The sequence below is a fragment of the Lucilia sericata genome, unplaced genomic scaffold, assembly GCF_015586225.1.
Source record: "Lucilia sericata isolate MDLA Ls3-8-SP2 unplaced genomic scaffold, ASM1558622v1 Contig000294F_arrow, whole genome shotgun sequence".
Lineage (NCBI taxonomy): Eukaryota > Metazoa > Arthropoda > Insecta > Diptera > Calliphoridae > Lucilia > Lucilia sericata.
This window is the reverse complement of record NW_023994319.1, coordinates 246,847-270,273: the sequence shown is the minus strand read 5'-3', so window position 1 is coordinate 270,273 and position 23,427 is coordinate 246,847. Positions and strand designations below refer to the sequence as shown.

The 23,427-nt window shown below is 32.3% G+C and overlaps 1 protein-coding gene across 2 annotated transcripts; it reads right to left on the bottom strand.

The window, feature by feature from the left end:
• Positions 1 to 377: 377 nt before the first annotated feature.
• On the bottom strand, positions 378 to 22,024 carry LOC119603343 (troponin C). Of its 2 annotated transcripts, none has more exons than XM_037955351.1 (4): positions 21,779 to 22,024; positions 6,117 to 6,144; positions 665 to 1,060; positions 378 to 600 (listed from the first exon to the last, which is right to left on the bottom strand). In XM_037955351.1, exons 1-4 carry the CDS (start codon positions 21,797 to 21,799, stop codon positions 566 to 568), a joined length of 480 nt encoding a protein of 159 aa, XP_037811279.1. In that variant the 5' UTR covers positions 21,800 to 22,024; the 3' UTR covers positions 378 to 565. The 2 variants fall into 2 exon arrangements, with proteins under 2 accessions (XP_037811279.1, XP_037811280.1); XM_037955352.1 differs by lacking the exon at positions 21,779 to 22,024 and adding an exon at positions 8,701 to 9,162.
• Positions 22,025 to 23,427: the final 1,403 nt, after the last annotated feature.

Sequence of the window (23,427 nt, the reverse complement as noted above, 5' to 3'; positions counted from 1 at the left end):
GTTTGCAAAATAGAAAAACACAACAAAAAATAAGGAAATTATGCATAAATTTTAAGAAATAATAGGGATTATGTCAAATTAAAACAAAGTATTTTTTTTTGAATAATTTGACAGATAATAAAAGAATAAAGACATAATAGTTACATATTAACTGAAATGACAAATTATTTTGTAGGAACTGTCAAAAAATGTTCTGTCAAAATGAAAGGAAATTTTTAGAATGTCTTCATTGTTTAAGTGTATAGGTATATGACATAGAAAAACACTCATAAAACTATAATAAATTAATTAATTATTGTTTTATAAGTATTTTGCTCTTGATATTTTGTTAAAAAAAAAACTGTATAAAAATTATTTAGATAAAATTGTTTGTTTTGTTTTTGTAGTTGTAGATTTTTTTATTAGTTTATCATTATTGTTATTATTAAGATAAATATTATTAATTATTATTAATTAAGATGTTTCTAGAGTGTAAATTTTTTTATCATATTGGTGGGGAAAAGAATTAAGAATTTTGACAGGAAATTGTTGTTGTTTCTTTCTATCAACAGCATAAAACTTAAATTTAATCATCACCACCAGTCATAACTTCCATGAATTCTGTAAAGTTTAAAAAAAAAGATTTATAATAAAAATCTTTAACTTTAGCTCATTGGCAACTTACCATCAAAATCTACGGTACCAGAACCATCAGAATCAATTTCTTCAATCATCATGTCCAAATCTTCATTCGTCAGTTTGTCATCCAATTCACGAAGAATTTCACGTAACACACCTGTAGTAATATAGCCATTGCCCTCTTTGTCGTATAAACGGAAGGCCTCTTTGAGTTCTGCTTGCATTGCCTCAGCATCTTCTTCAACCAGGAAACGGGCGGCCAGTGTAGTGAATTCTTCAAATTCAATTTGTCCTGAACCATCTTCATCGACTTCAGCAATAATTTCAGCTAAAGTAGCCTCATCCAATTGATGACCCAACATGCTGAGTATAGTGCCCACCATCTGGGTGCTGATATAGCCCTGTTTCTCCGGATCGAATGCATTGAAAGCATTACGGAGTACTGCAAATAAAATTGTAACCATTAATTTCCTTTCACTTATTAAACTAAATGTTTTTTAGTGTTTTTAAGATTGATGTCTTGTACATTATGTCCAGGTCTCAGATGTTGTTAATGTGTCTCCTTAAACGTAATCATTTCAATCATAATCTTGGCCGAAATATGTCATTTGTATTATGAAATAGTATTTTTTAATATGTAGTCCATAACTGCACCTTTCTAACTCTTATTGAAGAAAAAAAAAATTGTACCCATGTTTAACTACGTATTACAAGTATTTAAAAGAAATCTTAAGAAATGTTTAAATCACAGTGGGTCAGTGGCATATTAACAACAGATATGTATGTATTCAAAAACTGTCAATTAAAATTTAATGAAAGTGTTTGTTTATTTATCTATAACATATGTAAAAGTGTTATTTACTTAAGCGCATTATTACTTATAAGCTGACTAATCCTTACTTACGAGTTATTAATGTCAAGTATTATTGAAACAAAAAGTTTTTATTTGCTTTTTGGACTCATAATATAAAAACACCGTAAAACTGTTATTCATATTTTTGATACAATAAACAATATTTTTTTAAAATTAAATTACATTTATATCAATAAATATTTGATCTTATACAAATAATTACTTCTATTGTCTGGACAATAATTATACTCCAAGTCCAGCCATAGTTTATAGTCTAGACTATAGTATGAACTGTTGCCTTGTCTACAGGCTAGACTATAGTCTGAACTAAGGTGTAGACTACAGTCTGGCCTATAGTCTAGTCTATTGACTGGACTATAGTCTAGTCTATTGCCTGGATTATAGTCTAGTCTATTGCCTGGAATATAGTGTAGTCTATTACCTGGACTATAGTGTAGTCTATTACCAGGACTATTGTATAGTCTATACTCAGGATTTTAGTATAGTCTATAGTCAGGACTTTAGTCTTGTTTACAGTCTGGACTATAGTCTAGTCTATATTCTGGACTATAGTCTAGTCTATAGTCTGGACTATAGTCTAGTCTATAGTCTGGACTATAGTTTAGTCTATAGTCTGGACTATAGTCTAGTCTATAGTCTGGACTATAGTCTAGTCTATAGTCTGGACTATAGTCTAGTCTATAGTCTGGACTATAGTCTAGTCTATGGTCTGGACTATAGTCTAGTCTATAGTCTGGACTATAGTCTAGTCTATAGTCTGGACTATAGTCTAGTCTATAGTCTGGACTATAGTCTAGTCTATAGTCTGGACTATAGTCTAGTCTATAGTCTGGACTATAGTCTAGTCTATAGTCTGGACTATAGTCTAGCCTATAGTCTGGACTATAGTCTAGTCTATAGTCTGGACTATAGTCTAGTCTATAGTCTGGACTATAGTCTAGTCTATAGTCTGGACTATAGTCTAGTCTATAGTCTGGACTATAGTCTAGTCTATAGTCTGGACTATAGTCTAGTATCTAGTCTGGACTATAGTCTAGTCTAGTCTATAGTCTGGACTATAGTCTAGTCTATAGTCTGGACTATAGTCTAGTCTATAGTCTGGACTATAGTGTAGTCTATAGTCTGGACTATAGTGTTGTCTATAGTCTGGACTATAGTGTAGTCTATTACCAGGACTATTGTCTAGTCTATATTCAGGACTTTAGTATAGTCTATAGTCAGGACTTTAGTCTTGTTTATAGTCTGGACTATAGTCTAGTCTATATTCTGGACTATTGTCTAGTCTATATTCTGGACTATAGTCTAGTCTATATTCTGGACTATTGTCTAGTCTATAGTCTGGACTATAGTCTAGTCTATATTCTGGACTATAGTCTAGTCTATATTCTGGACTATAGTCTAGTCTATATTCTGGACTATAGTCTAGTCTATATTCTGGACTATAGTCTAGTCTATAGTCTGGACTATAGTCTAGTCTATAGTCTGGACTATAGTCTAGTCTATAGTCTGGACTACAGTCTATTCTATAGTCTGGACTACAGTCTAGTCTGTAGTCTGGACTGTAGTCTAGTCTATAGTCTGGACTATAGTCTAGTCTATAGTGTGGGCTATGGTCTAGTCTATAGTCTGGACTACAGTCTAGTCTATAGTCTGGACTATAGTCTAGTCTATAGTCTGGACTATAGTCTAGTCTATAGTCTGGACTATAGTCTAGTCTACAGTCTAGTCTATAGTCTGGACTACAGTCTAGTCTATAGTCTGGACTATAGTCTAGTCAGTAGTCTGGACTATAGTCTAGTCTATAGTGTGGACTATAGTCTAGTCTATAGTCTGGACTATAGTCTAGTCTATAGTCTGGACTATAGTCTAGTCTATAGTCTGGACTATAGTCTAGTCTATAGTCTGGACTATAGTCTAGTCTATAGTCTGGACTATAGTCTAGTCTATAGTCTGGACTATAGTCTAGTCTATAGTCTGGACTATAGTTTAGTCTATAGTCTGGACTATAGTCTAGTCTATAGTCTGGACTATAGTTTAGTCTATAGTCTGGACTATAGTCTAGTCTATAGTCTGGGCTATAGTCTAGTCTATAGTCTAGTCTATAGTCTGGACTACAGTCTAGTCTATAGTCTGGACTATAGTCTAGTCTATAGTCTGGACTATAGTCTAGTCTAGTCTATAGTCTGGACTATAGCCTAGTCTATAGTCTGGACTATAGTCTAGTTTATAGTCTGGACTATAGTCTAGTCTATATTCTGGACTATAGTCTAGTCTATATTCTGGACTATAGTCTAGTCTATATTCTGGACTATAGTCTAGTCTATAGTGTGGATTATAGTCTAGTCTATAGTTTGGACTAGAGTCTAGTCTATAGTCTGGACTATAGTCTAGTCTATAGTCTAGACTACAGTCTAGTCTGGACTATAGTCTAGTCTATAGTCTGGACTATAGTCTAGTCTATAGTATGGACTATAGTCTAGTCTATAGTCTGGACTATAGTCTAGTCTATAGTCTGGACTATAGTCTAGTCTATAGTCTGGACTATAGTCTAGTCTATAGTCTGGACTATAGTGTAGTCTATAGTCTGGACTACAGTCTAGTCTATAGTCTGGACTTTAGTCTAGTCTATAGGCTGGACTATAGTGTAGTCTATAGTCTGGACTATAGTGTAGTCTATAGTCTGGACTATAGTGTAGTCTATAGTCTGGACTATAGTCTAGTCTATAGTCTGGACTATAGTCTAGTCTATAGTCTGGACTATAGTCTAGTCTATAGTCTGGACTATAGTCTAGTCTATAGTCTGGACTATAGTCTAGTCTATAGTCTGGACTATAGTCTAGTCTATAGTCTGGACTATAGTCTAGTCTATAGTCTGGACTATAGTCTAGTCTATAGTCTGGACTATAGTCTAGTCTATAGTCTGGACTATAGTCTAGTCTATAGTCTGGACTATAGTCTAGTCTATAGTCTGGACTATAGTCTAGTCTATAGTCTGGACTATATTCTAGTCTATATTCTGGACTATAGTCTAGTCTATAGTCTGGACTATAGTCTAATCTATAGTCTGGACTATAGTCTAGTCTATAGTTTGGACTATAGTCTAGTCTATAGTTTGGACTATAGTCTAGTCTATAGTTTGGACTATAATCTGGACTATAGTCTAGTCTATAGTCTCGACTTTAGTCTAGTCTATAGTCTGGACTGTAGTCTAATCTATAGTCCAGACTATAGTCTAGTCTATAGTCTGGACTGTAGTCTAATCTATAGTCTGGACTATTGTCTAGTCTATAGTCTGGACTATAGTCTAGTCTATAGTCTAGATTATAGTGTGGTTTATATTCTGGATTAGACTGGACTATATTCTGGACGACAGTCTAGTCTATAGTCTGGACTATAGTCTAGTCTATAGTCTGGACTATAGTCTATTCTATAGTCTGGACTATGGTCTTCTCCATAGTCTGGACTATAATCTACTCCATAGTCTGAACTATAATCTACTCCATAGTTTGGACTATAATCTATTTTAGGCTGTAGTCTAGGCTATAGTATAATCTATAGTCTGATCTATAGTGTAGTATGTAGTCTGGCTAAAGTCTAGTATATAGTCTGGCTATAGTCTTCTATATATTCTGGAATCTATTCAAGTGTATAGTCTGGACTATAGTCTAATCTATGGTCTGGGCTATAATCCAGTCTATGGTCTGGACTATAGTCTAGTCTAGTCTAGCCTTTGGTCGGCACTATAGTCTAGTGTATAGTCTGGACTATAGTCTAGTCTATAGTCTGGACTGTTGTCTACAGTCTGGTCTATTATATGGACTATAAAATGTTGCTAGTCTGTAATGTAGACTACAGTATGGACTTTGGTTCATTCTATATACTTCAGTCTATCCTTATACTAATCTCTAATATGGACTACAGTCCATTCCTTTATGAAGTCTCTTTAATACAAACTTTTTCCATTATTAATATATTTGCTACCCACTGTTCCATAGTTTTTATCCCATTTATTATAGAGCACTTTTAACATCACTTTAGATTTGTGAGTCCATGTCATGCGTAATTCTCTAACTATGTATATTTGTATAAATTTTCGCAAATTGTGTGTTTTGCTATAATAAATTTTTCTTAAGATTTCTTTTTGCAAATAACAACAGAAACTATACTATAGCTTATGATGGTGTATAGCCTGTGCTTGTCTACAATCCAGCTGTGCCTGTCTTTCCATCACAAATGTAATTTAATGTCCACCACAATTAACGTGGGTGTTTTTGCAATATAAATAAAAATTAATTTTTAAATTTAAACAATTTTTTTTTTCTTTTTTTGATTTTCTTTAGCAATTGCTACTAGTGTTGTTGCTCTTTCTTCATTTCGGTTTTAATCGTTTACTGTCAAACAATTAAGTGAACAAAAAAAACATGTTTAAAAAATTTAAATGCATAAAATATTATTTAAATAAATGTTTTATTTTTAAACACTTTGATCATTTAGTGTGTTGAGTATAACTGATAATTTGTTTAAATATTTTTAGTTGGTGGATTTGTAGCTTTAAAATAGTGTTGAGTTGTTTGTTAGTGTCAAACTTTTTTTTGAGGGTGGGGAATAGTGTCGCAATACTTACGGACAATTTGTTCCTTGTTGAGCTCATCCTATAAGGGGAAAAAAGAAAGAAAGGAAAAATGTTTAGTTTGTAATTGTAAGAAATAAGCTTTATTCTTTTAACGGGATGTTTAAGTTATAAATCCTAACAAGGGTTTAAGATGTTTATCAAAGTTTAAAGACTTTCTGCATAAACAAATTTTCCTTTTATAAACAGTTTATTAATCAAATTTTGTACAAAAACTTTAAAAACCTCGGAACTAAGTAGTTTTAAGGAGAAAGCTTTTCCTACGATTTTTGTTTGAAATGTTAAAGATTGGGTCCAATTTTCATAAATAGTTGTGGAATTACACAGGCCGAAAAATTTTTAACCCAGAGTATACTTTTCTAAAGGATTGAATCTGTTGTAATTGATGAGGTATGATGACCCATTAAAGTTGACGGATGGACAGACATTGTTAAGTCGAACCAGAAAGTTATTTTGAGTTGATTAGATCATGTTCATGTAGTTGTGGATCCAATATTTTTGTTTGTTATAAAATATTTTTACAAATCATAATAGCCTCTGAAGCATAGCAGTGTAAGTTATAAATACCATGAATATACTGAAACCCATGAGATTCCAAGATTTATGTGAAGATATCTCGAAGAGGGAAGAAGATATGTCAGATCTTAAGTCTTTATTTTAAAGTTAACATAAAGTTGTCTTGGCGCTGTTATAACGTCTCAAAAAGGTACAAAAAATGAGTTTTTCCAAATTTTAGGACACGATATTTCAAATCCCAAATGTGATGGAGAAATTCTGAGTTCAGATTCGGATTCAGCTCTATCCTTTGAAAAAGTATAACTTGGTCTCAGGGTTTTGACTTTTTTCAAATTTTGTCGGTCTGTGTTATCATTAGCTCAATTATATTTGAAAAAACTTTCTTAAAATATCTTTGTTTCTTTGTATGACTCTAAACTAATTAGGACAGGGAATTGAAAACTTTTTAACCGAAATATGTATACTACTTTGAACCTAATCAAAATACCAATTCCCATCGAAAGTCCGTCCAATAATGGAGCCAGTAAATTAGATTGCAATAAATAGATTAGGCTGTCGGAAAATATGTTATCAGTAGATGTTTCCCAACCTCCAGAAGGCAATTAGGTTAACATCTGGTATTAAGGTAAAATTCATGATCGTAATGGACTGTGAAAGAGTCTTAATCGAATGCCCTTCAAAATGTCACAGTAGAATAATCTGCAACGAAATAGCGAATATATGTACTTGCTGTAAAGGGAAGGAAGATTAAGAAAAACGTTGGAAGTAAAGTCGGCTTAATAAAAAAGCATAGACGGGAGAATACCTTGCGAACGCATACCATAATAAAACTTTACTGTAGCGAGTAGAATGAAATGGTTCCATGTGAGTTCTGATTGGACTCTATAGAAAATTAGAGGAACGGCAATTCAGCCGAATAAAGTTTACGAAGTATTCAAAGAGAAATTACTAGGATTTGGTCTAAACAGTCAAACAAACGAAAACTGAAATACCTGGGAAGGTGGATCCGAGTAGAACAAGAATATGTTTTTAAAATTTGCCAAACACCTCCAAAATCTTGAGTTACAGGTAAAAAAACGGGTTTTCGTACCTTTAAGCACTTATAAGTCAATAACATAGTTGAATCTGAACCGATTTTAACCTATCCCCCATATAAAGCATCCTTCAGAAAATCAATTTTTGAACAATTTTGTATTAAGAAAATGATGAAATTTACACATATCTCTCCAGGTTACTTAAACGTTATATATGTTATTATAAAGTCCTCAGCTTTTGCTTTCAAAATTCGTGGAGAAACTTAAAATCGGTTCAGATTTAATTAAGTTACTGAGTTATAAGTACGAAAAAACCGGTTTTTTACCCTAACTCAAGATTTTGGAGACAAATTTCAAAAACATATTCTTGTTCTACTCGGATCCATCTTTCAGAAATATTGTATCAGTTTCCAGGTATTTATTTTTGTCGCATAGTTTTATTCTAGATATTTCATACCTCAGGAACACTTATTGGATAATTCTCAAGAATGAGTTTTCATTTGGAAGACAATGCCCTTATAGGGCTATATAAGCCCACTAGTTATCATGTAAAGGAGCGCACAACTGAACCGATAGCGGCCTCGGTGTATTTCTTTGGATCTGATGTTGTTTATGCCATCCTTCCATACCTAACATTCCTGATATCGAACATTTAAATATCAGAAGTTTCTGGGAACCAACTTAAATACTCCACAGCTAGTTCTATGGTTGGCAGACATACACATACATATTTATGTATGTAGTAGTAGACGTGATAAAAATAATCCTTTTTTGAAGATTTTAAAATTTTTTGAACATTATAAAATTTATTAATAAACTATTATTCTTTTATATAATCTAGTATCAAAATCTTTTTTGGATAAATTTCCGATTTATTCTATTCACAAAATTTTCAAAGAATTCTTTTCCAAAAATTAATCCATTAGCACAAATATTTTTTTTTGTTTAAATAATAAATTTGTTCAGATAATATCTCCGCTGTAATTTTTTAATAAATATTTTCGTAAAATTTTAACAAAAATACCCACCATGTTAATTAATTAGTATTAAAACACACAAATAATTAATAAAAATTAATTAAAACGAAGAAAATCCTTTTCCGTAGGAAAAATTTAAACGTGAAAAAAAACTTATTGAGAAACACAGGAACAAACGTTAAAGACGACAGAAAGACGAAAACTGAAGGAAGTTAAAACACCCGCACACAGACACAAACACACGCTTAATAAATTATTTTCCTCTGACTACACTCAAAGAAATAAATTCGATGAAAATTACAAAAACAAAGAAAGAGGAAGAATAATAAACCACACACCCGCGTTATAATATTAAAGAAAATATTTCAAATGGCATCAAAAAAAAAAAAACGCGTTTGTTCTTTTATTTTTGTTACGAATTTCGAATTTCTTCGAATATTTTTCGGTTTATTTTTGGTGTGTTTGGGTCAGAAACAGTTGTTACGCTGAGAAATGATTAAGAAGAACTAAATCAATTACAAGATCTAAAGGCTCAAAACTTTTTTGTTGCAAAAAAAACTAAGAAAAAACTATATATTGCAACCACACAACATTACATTAAAACAAGTGCAACCAACATCAATACCAACACACTCAAGAAATTTTAAATTTTACAAAAAAAAAAATATGAAAATATTTCTTTACAAAATACGACAAAAATCGCCTCAAGTAGCAACAACAACTAGCAAAACTAATAAATATGTATAAAATTTAAAAAGGTGTAAAGAACTACACAACAACATGTACTGCAGCAGCAATAGAAGTAAAAAAATATATAGAAAAGAAATGCAACAAACTATAATAAATATGCAACAACAAATTTGCCTCTTATATTCAACATATACACACTCCTTTCAAATATGTTTATGCACACATTAAAATATCTGCAAAAAATATTTATAATGTTTAGTTTACTATGAGATACATAAAAATGCAATTCATTGAATTATTTTGTTTTTCTTGAAGGAAAATTGTTTAAAACAAAACCCCTACATTCGATAGAGTTGTTAAAAGGATGTGGTAAAATACAAGTTACACTCTTATTTCTATTCTACTGGACTGTAGTATAGTCTATAGTCTTGGCTATAGTATAGTTTATAGACTGGGCTATAGCATAGTCTTTCTTCTAGCTTTTAGTTAGGTCTACTGTCTAAACTATATATTGCTTGGACTATCATCTACACAATAGTCTAAATATAGTCTAGTCTATAGTGTGGACTAGAGTCTAATCTATAATCTGGACTAGAGTCTAGTCTATATTCTGGACTGGAGTATAGTTTATAGTCTGTACTATAGTCTAGTCTATAGTCTAGTCTATAGTCTAGTCTATAGTCTAGTCTATAGTCTAGTCTATAGTCTAGTCTATAGTCTAGTCTATAGTCTAGTCTATAGTCTAGTCTATAGTCTAGTCTATAGTCTAGTCTATAGTCTAGTCTATAGTCTAGTCTATAGTCTAGTCTATAGTCTAGTCTAGTCTATAGTCTAGTCTATAGTCTAGTCTATAGTCTAGTCTAGTCTATAGTCTAGTCTATAGTCTAGTCTATAGTCTAGTCTAGTCTATAGTCTAGTCTATAGTCTAGTCTATAGTCTAGTCTATAGTCTAGTCTATAGTCTAGTATATAGTCTAGTCTATAGTCTAGTCTATAGTCTAGTCTATAGTCTAGTCTATAGTCTAGTCTATAGTCTAGTCTATAGTCTAGTCTATAGTCTAGTCTATAGTCTAGTCTATAGTCTAGTCTATAGTCTAGTCTATAGTCTAGTCTATAGTCTAGTCTATAGTCTAGTCTATAGTCTAGTCTATAGTCTAGTCTATAGTCTAGTCTATAGTCTAGTCTATAGTCTAGTCTATAGTCTAGTCTATAGTCTAGTCTATAGTCTAGTCTATAGTCTAGTCTATAGTCTAGTCTATAGTCTAGTCTATAGTCTAGTCTATAGTCTAGTCTATAGTCTAGTCTATAGTCTAGTCTATAGTCTAGTCTATAGTCTAGTCTATAGTCTAGTCTATAGTCTAGTCTATAGTCTAGTCTATAGTCTATCTATAGTCTAGTCTATAGTCTAGTCTATAGTCTAGTCTATAGTCTAGTCTATAGTCTAGTCTATAGTCTAGTCTATAGTCTAGTCTATAGTCTAGTCTATAGTCTAGTCTATAGTCTAGTCTATAGTCTAGTCTATAGTCTAGTCTATAGTCTAGTCTATAGTCTAGTCTATAGTCTAGTCTATAGTCTAGTCTATAGTCTAGTCTATAGTCTAGTCTATAGTCTAGTCTATAGTCTAGTCTATAGTCTAGTCTATAGTCTAGTCTAGTCTAGTCTATAGTCTAGTCTATCTATAGTCTAGTCTATAGTCTAGTCTATAGTCTAGTCTATAGTCTAGTCTATAGTCTAGTCTATAGTCTAGTCTATAGTCTAGTCTATAGTCTAGTCTATAGTCTAGTCTAGTCTATAGTCTAGTCTATAGTCTAGTCTATAGTCTAGTCTATAGTCTAGTCTATAGTCTAGTCTATAGTCTAGTCTATAGTCTAGTCTATAGTCTAGTCTATAGTCTAGTCTATAGTCTAGTCTATAGTCTAGTCTATAGTCTAGTCTATAGTCTAGTCTATAGTCTAGTCTATAGTCTAGTCTATAGTCTAGTCTATAGTCTAGTCTATAGTCTAGTCTATAGTCTAGTCTATAGTCTAGTCTATAGTCTAGTCTATAGTCTAGTCTATAGTCTAGTCTATAGTCTAGTCTATAGTCTAGTCTATAGTCTAGTCTATAGTCTAGTCTATAGTCTAGTCTATAGTCTAGTCTATAGTCTAGTCTATAGTCTAGTCTATAGTCTAGTCTATAGTCTAGTCTATAGTCTAGTCTATAGTCTAGTCTATAGTCTAGTCTATAGTCTAGTCTATAGTCTAGTCTATAGTCTAGTCTATAGTCTAGTCTATAGTCTAGTCTATAGTCCTAGTCTATAGTCTAGTCTATAGTCTAGTCTATAGTCTAGTCTATAGTCTATGTCTAATAGTCTAGTCTATAGTCTAGTCTATAGTCTAGTCTATAGTCTAGTCTATAGTCTAGTCTATAGTCTAGTCTATAGTCTAGTCTATAGTCTAGTCTATAGTCTAGTCTATAGTCTAGTCTATAGTCTAGTCTATAGTCTAGTCTATAGTCTAGTCTATAGTCTAGTCTATAGTCTAGTCTATAGTCTAGTCTATAGTCTAGTCATAGTCTAGTCTATAGTCTAGTCTATAGTCTAGTCTATAGTCTAGTCTATAGTCTAGTCTATAGTCTAGTCTATAGTCTAGTCTATAGTCTAGTCTATAGTCTAGTCTATAGTCTAGTCTATAGTCTAGTCTATAGTCTAGTCTATAGTCTAGTCTATAGTCTAGTCTATAGTCTAGTCTATATCTAGTCTATAGTCTAGTCTATAGTCTAGTCTATAGTCTAGTCTATAGTCTAGTCTATAGTCTAGTCTATAGTCTAGTCTATAGTCTAGTCTATAGTCTAGTCTATAGTCTAGTCTATAGTCTAGTCTATAGTCTAGTTCTATAGTCTAGTCTATAGTCTAGTCTATAGTCTAGTCTATAGTCTAGTCTATAGAGTCATAGTCTAGTCTATAGTCTAGTCTATAGTCTAGTCTATAGTCTAGTCTATCGTCTAGTCTATAGTTAGTCTATAGTCTAGTCTATAGTCTAGTCTATAGTCTAGTCTATAGTCTAGTCTATAGTCTAGTCTATAGTCTAGTCTATAGTCTAGTCTATAGTCTAGTCTATCTAGTCTATAGTCTAGTCTATATAGTCTAGTCTATAGTCTAGTCTATAGTCTAGTCTATAGTCTAGTCTATAGTCTAGTCTATAGTCTAGTCTATAGTCTAGTCTATAGTCTAGTCTATAGTCTAGTCTATAGTCTAGTCTATAGTCTAGTCTATAGTCTAGTCTATAGTCTAGTCTATAGTATTAGTATATAGTCTTAGCTAGTCTATAGTCTTAGTCTATAGTCTAGTCTATAGTCTATGTCTATAGTCTAGTCTTAGTCTATAGTCTAGTCTATAGTCTAGTCTATTAGTCTAGTCTATAGTCTAGTCTATAGTCTAGTCTATAGATTAGTCTATAGTCTAGTCTATCGTCTAGTCTAGTCTAGTCTAAGTCTAGTCTATAGTCTAGTCTATAGTTCTAGTCTATAGGTCTAAGTTCTCTAGTCTAGGTCTATAGCTCTAGTCTATAGTCTAGTCTATCGTCTAGGTTCTATAGTCTAGTCTATAGTCTAGTCTATAGTCTAGTCTATAGTCTAGTCTATAGTCTAGTCTATTAGTCTAGTGTATAGCTAGTCTATAGCTGTCTAGTGTATAGTCTGTAGTCTGGACTATAGTCTAATTTATAGCCTATAGTCTGATCTGTAGTCTGGTCTACAGTCTGGACTACAGCCTAGTGTCTAGACTGGAATATAGTCTAGTCTCTAGTCCAGTCTATAGTCTAGTCTATAGTGTGAACTATAGTCTAGTGAATAGCCTAAACTGTAGTCTAGTCTAAGTGTGGAATATAGTAGATTTTATAGTAGTGTGAAGTCTGGCCTAGTCTGCACTATATTCTAATCTATAGTCTGGACTATAATCTAGTCTATAGTATGAACTATAGTCTAGTCAATAGTCTGGACTATAGTCTAGTCAATAGTCTGGACTATAGTCTAGTCTAAAGTGTGGAATATAGTCTATTCTATAGTAGTGTGAAGTCTGGCCTGTAGCACAGGCTATCTACAGTCTGGACTATAGTATATTTAGTCTAGTCTATAGTCTAGTCTTGTCTATAGTCTAGTCTATAGTCTGGACTATAGTCTAGTCTACCGTCTGGACTGCAGCCTAGTCTCTAGACTGGAATATAGTCTAGTCTCTAGTCTGGAATATAGTCTGGTCTATAGTCTGGACTATAGTCTAGTCAAAAGTGTGGAATATAGTCGATTCTATAGTAGTGTGAACTCTGGCCTTTATTCCAGTCTCACTACAGTCTGGACTACAGTATAGTTTATACTAAATGCTTTAGTATTATCTAGTTTGGACTATAGCCTAGTCTCTAGTCTGGACAATAGTCTAGTCTATAGTCTGGAGTATAGTCTGGAGTATAGTCCGGACTATAGTCTAGTCTTTAGCTGGATTATAATCTAGTCTATAGTCTAATCTATTATCTGGACAATTGTCTAGTCTGTAGTGTAGGCAATAGTTTAGTCTATAGTCTAGCCTATAGTCCAGACTTCAGCCTAGTCTATAGTCTGGGCTATAGTCTAGACTATAGCATACTCTTTAATCTGGGCTATAGACTAGTCCATAACCTAGTCTATAGTCTGGACTATAGCTCAATCTATAGTCAGGACTATAGTACAATCTTTTGTATGGACTATAGTATAATCTATAGTCTGTACTATAGCCTAGTCTATAGTGTGTAATATAGTCGATTATATAGTAGTCTGTAGCCTGGACTATAGTCCAGTTTAAAGTCTGGCCTATAGTCCATGCTGCAGTCTGGACTATATTTTAGTCTATAGTCTAGTTTATTATCTGGTCTATTCAAGTCTATAGTCTAGACTATTGTATATTTTATACTCTGGGCTGTAGTATTTTCTATAGTCTGCACTATAGTATAGCTTATACTCTAGGATATAGTATAGTCTATAGTCTGGACTATTGTACAATGTATAGTGTGTACTAGTGTCTAGTCTATAGTCCGGATTATAGTCTAGTCTCTTGTTTGACCTATAGTGTGGACTATACTCTTGTTTATAGTCTGGTCTATAGTCTGAATTATAGTATGTATTATAGTCTAGTCTTTAGTTTGGACTATAGTATAGTCTCTAGTCTTTACTATAGTTTAGTCTATAGTCTGAACTATAGTTTAGTCTATAATCTGAACTGTAGTATTGACTATAGTCTGGACTTTAGTCTTGTTTATAGTCTAGTCCATGGTCCGGACTATAGTGTAGTCTATAGATTGGTCTATAGTCTGAACTATAGTATAGAATATAGTTAGGACTTTAGTCCCTAATATAGACTAGACTATAGTCTTTGTTGTATGTTCTTTGATGTAGTCTATAGTCTGCAGTTGAGATCAGTCTATTGTCTGGACCATAGTCTAGTCTAGTCTAGTTCATTATAGACCATATAAAACTATAGTCGGGATATATATTCCGAGACTATAGTACAAACACAATTCCATTTTGTCCCACATAGTACTATTTCAATTCCTCCTTGCTTTTTTTTGAATTTTTCTCTTTAATTTTAATCTTCTTCAAGTGCCACTACAAATTATGAGCATTTTGTTGTCTCTGTCTGTAAAAACGACACTTCTATGAGTAGCAACATACATATGTGTGTACATATGTACATAAGTACATTCCGCATCATACATTTTTTTCATAGTCCATCGAGTGCCAAATTTTGTTACACATCAACACACATTTTAGTGCAGATCAAAAATTAGTATTTTTCTTGTTTATTTTTTTTTTGCATTATAAAAATCTATAAGGTGTGTGTTTTACTGCTTGTTGCATGGTCTATGTTGCACTTATAGCAAGAGCAAAATAAACAAATTGAAAAAGCCGAACGAACACACACTCGCAAAAAACAAAACAAGGTGGGGGAACTACCCAGTAGTTTTTCTACAAGACAATTTTCTCTTCAGTGATCCTTATAATTTGATAGGGAGGACACCTTTATAGATTTTATAGTGTCACCAAGTAGTCTTGCAGGTAGTTAATTGTTTCATTAGTGTCCCAAGGATATAGAAAATTCAGTTCAAATTGAATCTGGTAGTATTTTTAATTGAAAGCTTTAGATCTCTCTGGCATCTCGAACTGCAGGGTACTTAATGATAATTTAATAATAAATTTAACATTTTGTTAAACACACTATAATTCTATTTTTATGTTTCAATTAAACAACAACAATTATGTACTTAATTACATAATGTACTTATGTATGTTGTTGTTGTAAATTTCTAACAAAAGTGTAGGCCAAACTGGTAACATTTTTCTTGTTCCTTCTAAAAATGTATTTTATAGTTTTTGCCAATTCATTTAATGTTCAAATAAACTAGAGGTGTTATGACGTTATCTCATTTTTTATATACTTTATGTTCATTTTTAGTGTTTTTTTATTTTTATTGTTTTTTTTTTCATAATTATTGCATATTTTTTTTGCAATAAATTCCTGTGTGCAGACTTAAAGTTCTATAAATAAATTTAGCATTTTACAGTTTATCTAGATAGTGGCCATGGTTTGGGGTTTTATGTTTGAATTATTTTTATTTATTACATTAATTCCATGACCTGGCTTGTGGCCAAATTCTGAGTGATTTAAAAATATTCCAAATTTATTTATAGTTTTTTGTTAGGGGAATTATATTTATATTATAATGTCTTTTTTTGTTTGCAATGTTGCTGGCAACATGTTGCTGGAGAAGTGTAGATGAAATTTCATTTACATTTTGCAAAATATCTTAGGTGGTAACAAAATGAACATTTAAAACAATTGTTATTGCTTGGCATTGGTATCATTAGAACAGATTTTCAACCAGAATATAATCCCAGTTATGAACCAAACTTTAGAACAGAACAAACTGGACTACAATCTTTCCTACAGTCCCTTTTTGACCCTTAGGTTAGACAACAGTCTTGTCTAGAGACTTAACTATATTCTAGACTATAACCTGCACTATAGTAGAGGCTTTAGTCTTGACTGTAGTTCAGGCTATAAACTATAGTTTAGACTATAGACTAGATCATATTCCACACTATAGACTAAAATAAAATCCTATAGTCTATGGTCTGGACTATAGTCTAGTCTATTGTCTGGACTATAGTCTAGTCTATAGTCTGGACTATAGTCTAGTCTATAGTCTGGACTATAGTCTAGTCTATAGTCTGGACTATAGTCTAGTCTATAGTCTGGACTATAGTATAGTCTATAGTCTGAACTATAGTCTAGTCTATAGCCTGAACTATAGTCTGAACTATAGTCTAGACAATAGTCTAGTCTATAGCCTGGACTATAGTGTAATCTATGGTCTCTCTAGTCTACACCCTGGACTATAGTCTAGTATATAGTCGGGACTATAGTCTAGACTATAGTCTAATATATAGTCTGGACTATAGTATATTCTATAGTCTGGACTATAGTCTAGTATATAGTCTAGTCTATATTCTGGGCTACAGTCTAGTCTATAGTCTGGACAACAGTCTAGTCTATAATCTGGACTATAGTCTAGTCTATAGTCTGGACTATAGTCTAGTCTATAGTCTGGACTATAGTCAAGTCTATAGTATGAAGTATAGTCTAGTATATAGTGTGGACTATAGTCTAGTCTATAGTCTGGACTATAGTCTAGTCTATAGTCTGGACTATAGTCTAGTCTATAGTCTGGACTATAGTCTAGTATAGACTAGACTATAGTCTGGTCCATAGTCTGGACTATAGTCTAGTCTATAGTCTTGACTATAGTCTAGTCTATAGTCTGGACTATAGTCTAGTCCATAGTCTGGACTATAGTCTAGTCCATAGTCTGGACTATATTCTAGTCTATAGTCTGGACCACAGTCTGGACTATTGACTAGACTATAGTCCTGACTATAGACTAGATTATAGTCTAGTCTATGTATAGGACTTTATTCTAGTATATAGCATGGTTTATAGTCTAGACTATTGGCAGCACTACACTTAGCGAAAACTGCATTTTGGATTCAGTTCTATAGTCCGGAATAAGCTGTATAGAGTATACTGGGGTCTAGTCAATAGTCTGGATTATAGTCTAGTTTGTAGTATGAACTGTAATCTACTCTATAGTCTGTGCTATTGTCTAGTCTATAGTATGGATAATAGTCCAGTCTGGACTATACTGTGCTATTGAATAGACTTTAGTCAAGTTATAATTTGGACAATAGTTATGAGTATAGTGTTGTCATTGCTCTGGACTATAGGGTAGACTAGTTTTGTTATAATCTCCACTATAGTCGGGAGAATAATCTTGTTAGTGATCTGTATTGTCAACTTCACTCTAACCTGCTCTAATGTCTAAAATATAGTGTAGTCTATATTCAAAATTATAATATAGTCTATAGTTAGGATTATAGTCTAGAACAACCAAGGTAATAATTTACAGGCTGGTCTATATTCCAGGCTATATTCTGCTGTAGAAAGTGAGCTTAATAGCCAAGTCTTTAGCTAGTGTCATAGCCTAGTTTGTAGTCTAAATTCTAGTCTGTAGTCTGTATTCTAATTTAGTCAACAATCTGGACTCCAGTCTAGTCTATAGCCAAAACTATAGTTTATATAGTTTCTGAATATATTTCCCAAAATTTTTACACCTCATCTTGTTAAATAATTATATTCATTCTAAGATAAAAGCAATTAGTAAAAAAATTTCAATATTTTTAAATATTTATTTTATGTTAATAAGTATTAAGTATTTTCGACCCTCATTTAGAAAAAAAAGAAATAAACACATAAAATCATGCATATGCTTTCAAAGACACTTTTGTTTCTTTTTCTATTTGTCCGTCCTTCCGTCTGTATCTATCGACAGCAAACAGCAATAAATTTTGTTAAAAATTATAAATCTTAAATACAAACATAGAAACAAATGAACAATTTCAAGTGACTAAATATGACAAACTATTTATGATGTATTTCTAATGGCATGAAGACATTAATGAGCAAAATAGCACAGAAAAAAAACATTAGAAAGAAAATTGAAAACCCAGGAAAAATTATTAAACAACTATAAAAATTGTGCAAAAACTAAATTAAAGAAAATATGTGTATGTACATATTCACATTTGTTGTCTTAATACTTGTGTTTATTTACATATGTATAGATTAGTGTTGTTATTGTTTAACTAAATATTAGAAAATTAAATAAACATATAAAATAAATAGAAATAATAGTACACAAAATACAATTGTTTTCAATGTCGGTCAGTGACAAATACAACAATAAGAAAATCTTGCCAGGAATTTGTGAGATAAAATGCACGAGTGTTTTTCAGCAAGAAAAAAAGTGGCTTAGGTCTTACAATGTTTTTGAAATTCTAATTTTGTATTAAAATCACATGCGTGTACTTTTTACACTAAGTGGTAGAAGAAATACAATTTTTAGATTTTATTGGTCTAGCCTATAGTTTTATCCATAGTCTAGTCTATAGTCTAGTCTATGGTCTAGTCTATAGTCTAGTCTATAGTCTAGTCTAGTCTATAGTCTAGTCTATAGTCTAGTCTATAGTCTAGTCTATAGTCTAGTCTATAGTCTAGTCTATAGTCTAGTCTATAGTCTAGTCTATAGTCTAGTCTATAGTCTAGTCTATAGTCTAGTCTATAGTCTAGTCTATAGTAGTCTATAGTCTAGTCTATAGTCTAGTCTATAGTCTAGTCTATAGTCTAGTCTATAGTCTAGTCTATAGTCTAGTCTATAGTCTAGTCTATAGTCTAGTCTATAGTCTAGTCTATAGTCTAGTCTATAGTCTAGTCTATAGTCTAGTCTAGTCTAGTCTTAGTCTAGTCTATAGTCTAGTCTATAGTCTAGTCTATAGTCTAGTCTATAGTCTAGTCTATAGTCTAGTCTATAGTCTAGTCTATAGTCTAGTCTATAGTCTAGTCTATAGTCTAGTCTATAGTCTAGTCTATAGTCTAGTCTATAGTCTAGTCTATAGTCTAGTCTATAGTCTAGTCTAAAGTCTAGTCTATAGTCTAGTCTATAGTCTAGTCTATAGTCTAGTCTATAGTCTAGTCTATAGTCTAGTCTAAAGTCTAGTCTATAGTCTAGTCTATAGTCTAGTCTATAGTCTAGTCTATAGTCTAGTCTATAGTCTAGTCTATAGTCTAGTCTATAGTCTAGTCTATAGTCTAGTCTATAGTCTAGTCTATAGTCTAGTCTATAGTCTAGTCTATAGTCTAGTCTATAGTCTAGTCTATAGTCTAGTCTATAGTCTAGTCTATAGTCTAGTCTATAGTCTAGTCTATAGTCTAGTCTATAGTCTAGTCTATAGTCTAGTCTATAGTCTAGTCTATAGTCTAGTCTAGTCTATAGGCTAGTCTAGTCTAGTCTATAGTCTAGTCTATAGTCTAGTCTATAGTCTAGTCTATAGTCTAGTCTATAGTCTAGTCTATAGTCTAGTCTATAGTCTAGTCTATAGTCTAGTCTATAGTCTAGTCTATAGTCTAGTCTATAGTCTAGTCTATAGTCTAGTCTATAGTCTAGTCTATAGTCTAGTATAGTCTAGTCTATGTCTAGTCTATAGTCTAGTCTATAGTCTAGTCTATAGTCTAGTCTATAGTCTAGTCTATAGTCTAGTCTATAGTCTAGTCATAGTCTAGTCTATAGTCTAGTCTATAGTCTAGTCTATAGTCTAGTCTATAGTCTAGTCTATAGTCTAGTCTATAGTCTAGTCTATAGTCTAGTCTAGTCTATAGTCTAGTCTATAGTCTAGTCTATAGTCTAGTCTTAGTCTAGTCTATAGTCTAGTCTATTCTAGTCTATAGTCTAGTCTATAGTCTAGTCTATAGTCTAGTCTATAGTCTGTCTATAGTCTAGTCTATAGTCTAGTCTATAGTCTAGTCTATAGTCTAGTCTATAGTCTAGTCTATAGTCTAGTCTAGTCTAGTCTATAGTCTAGTCTATAGTCTAGTCTATAGTCTAGTCTATAGTCTAGTCTAGTCTATAGTCTAGTCTATAGTCTAGTCTATAGTCTAGTCTATAGTCTAGTCTATAGTCTAGTCTATAGTCTAGTCTATAGTCTAGTCTAGTCTAGTCTAGTCTAGTCTATAGCTAGTCTATAGTCTAGTCTATAGTCTAGTCTATAGTCTAGTCTATAGTCAGTCTATAGTCTAGTCTATAGTCTAGTCTATAGTCTAGTCTATAGTCTAGTCTATAGTCTAGTCTATAGTCTAGTCTATAGTCTAGTCTATAGTCTAGTCTATAGTCTAGTCTATAGTCTAGTCTATAGTCTAGTCTATAGTCTAGTCTATAGTCTAGTCTATAGTCTAGTCTATAGTCTAGTCTATAGTCTAGTCTATAGTCTAGTCTATAGTCTAGTCTATAGTCTAGTCTATAGTCTAGTCTATAGTCTAGTCTATAGTCTAGTCTATAGTCTAGTCTATAGTCTAGTCTATAGTCTAGTCTATAGTCTAGTCTAGACTAGACTATAGAGTCTATAGTCTAGTCTATAGTCTAGTCTATAGTCTAGTCGATAGTCTAGTCTATAGTCTAGTCTATAGTCTAGTCTATAGTCTAGTCTATAGTCTAGTCTATAGTCTAGTCTATAGTCTAGTCTATAGTCTAGTCTATAGTCTAGTCTATAGTCTAGTCTATAGTCTAGTCTATAGTCTAGTCTATAGTCTAGTCTATAGTCTAGTCTATAGTCTAGTCTATAGTCTAGTCTATAGTCTAGTCTATAGTCTAGTCTATAGTCTAGTCTATAGTCTAGTCTATAGTCTAGTCTATAGTCTAGTCTATAGTCTAGTCTATAGTCTAGTCTATAGTCTAGTCTATAGTCTAGTCTATAGTCTAGTCTATAGTCTAGTCTATAGTCTAGTCTATAGTCTATAGTCTAGTCTATAGTCTAGCCTATAGTCTAGTCTATATTCTAGTCTATAGTCTAGTCTAGAAGGAAAACCTCCGAACAGTTATTGTGTAATTGTCTAGCACTGATGACATTTCGAGGATCTTGGGTGCTGCTTCACTAGTCCCGAAGGACATTTTCAAACCCGTTGTTTTCATACGTGAACCAACGGTCAGCACAAAAGATCCAAAACAGGGTCGTGGTGCTTAGTACCCTCTCTATTCCAAGCTAATGATCAAGTCTATATATTATTTTTTTGGAAAAAAGACAGTTATCTGAGAGAACTTTTATTTCCCACCAAAAGTTAGTTTTAAGTAAAAAAGTTCTATTATTTAGATGTGTAACTAAAGATGCTTTCGAAGTGATTCCATTGGAATTGCTTCCATATCTCTTCGTTTGGCATTTAAATAACTATGAATCATCACACTAATTAATCAACTTAATGCTAAAACTTTTGTAAAGAAAAATATCTTAAAAACACACATACACTTAAAAACATAAAAATTAAAATTAATTACCATAATACTGGCACTAGTCATCTTGATTGATTAGCTAATTTTCACGAAACGGTAAACGAAAAAAATACTAAATAGATTTTACACAAAATCCTTTGTAAACAAATTTCCAAAATTTGTTTAAAAAAAAAAATAGTGCGGAACTAGACAAATGGACGGTATACACGAACTTTTAACAGCGGTATTTTCCGTTCCGAATTAGTGACAAAACTGAACTGGATGAATGATGGAGATAGAAATTAACTAGGTGAACAAAGAATAAATGTATTTAGTAATCAGAAATATAAAAACAAAAACCAGTCACCCATACATTTTTAAAAATCTCGGAAATATATTAAACAGATACTTATTAAACATGAAAAAAACTATATTATGACGTATTTATCCACAAAAATAAATGAATTTTTTTGGGTTCTAGATGACAAGGAAATTATACACAAGTAAAATACTACAGAGTAGAACAAGTAAAAAAGAAAATATTTTAAATAAATATTTACTTTGGAAATCCACTATAATTCACCAAAAAAAAAAAAACGAAAGAAAAAAGTCCAAACACAACAAGTTCAGCATGATTAGACCCCATAACCATTCATTGCCCAGTCATCATTGCCAGCAGCAGCTCACTTAAGATTTTTGCCAAAAACAACAGAAAACACAAAACCACCTACAAAACAATAATCAACGACAGTAATAACAACAACAACAGCAGCAACATGCAATTAGAGCTGAAAAATACTATTAAACAGCAAATAATAGACAAGTCACCACCACTGTGCAAGAAGCACAGAACATGCCGACTTTAAAAATAATTATTTTTTCATAATTTCCATTATTTTCTTTTGCCCCAACAACAAACAAAAAATTGTATTAAATTGTAGAAAAAATAAATTTTTCATTCCATCAGATACAAAAAGTTAGACAGCCAGACAGACAGTCAAATGGCCAATAAATACACTCATACCCATAACAACACAACAGAAAGGATGTCAACGTCAAATTAGATACAAAATATTAAATTAAATAATACTAAATAATACCCTCAACTTAATGAACCAGAGAGTGAACATGTATCTGGTACAGAAAATCAAAGTGACAGAACAAGATCATGGAAAAGCATAGACAAACTCACAAACAATAGTCCCTCATAGTCCATTATTATTTGGCACAAATCTCAAGATATTTTTCATTCATATATCAAATAAAAATGCGAAGAAAGACGGAAGATAAATTGAACCAATATACAAATGAAAGAACTGATCGTACACTTATAATTTGGCATATAAACAACATGTAGGAGCACATGACAACCAGTAATATTTATTCACTAAAACACGTTATTTTTAAAGAAAACTTCAATACTTCCTGAAATGTTCAGTCTATGGTTCAGACCATAATTCAGTCTACAGTCCAGATTATAGTTCAGTCTATAGTTCAGACCATAGTTCAGTCCAGACTTTTGTTCAGTCTAAATACTGTAGTCTTGTTCATAGTCAAGAGTAAAGTGTTGTCCATAGTCCAGACTATAGTCATACCCATAGTCCCGTCTATAATGTTGTCTATAGAGCAGACTATAGTCTTGTCAACAGTCCAGACTATAGTCTTGTTTATAATCTAGACAATAGTCCAGACAGTAGTCCAGACTATAGTTTTTC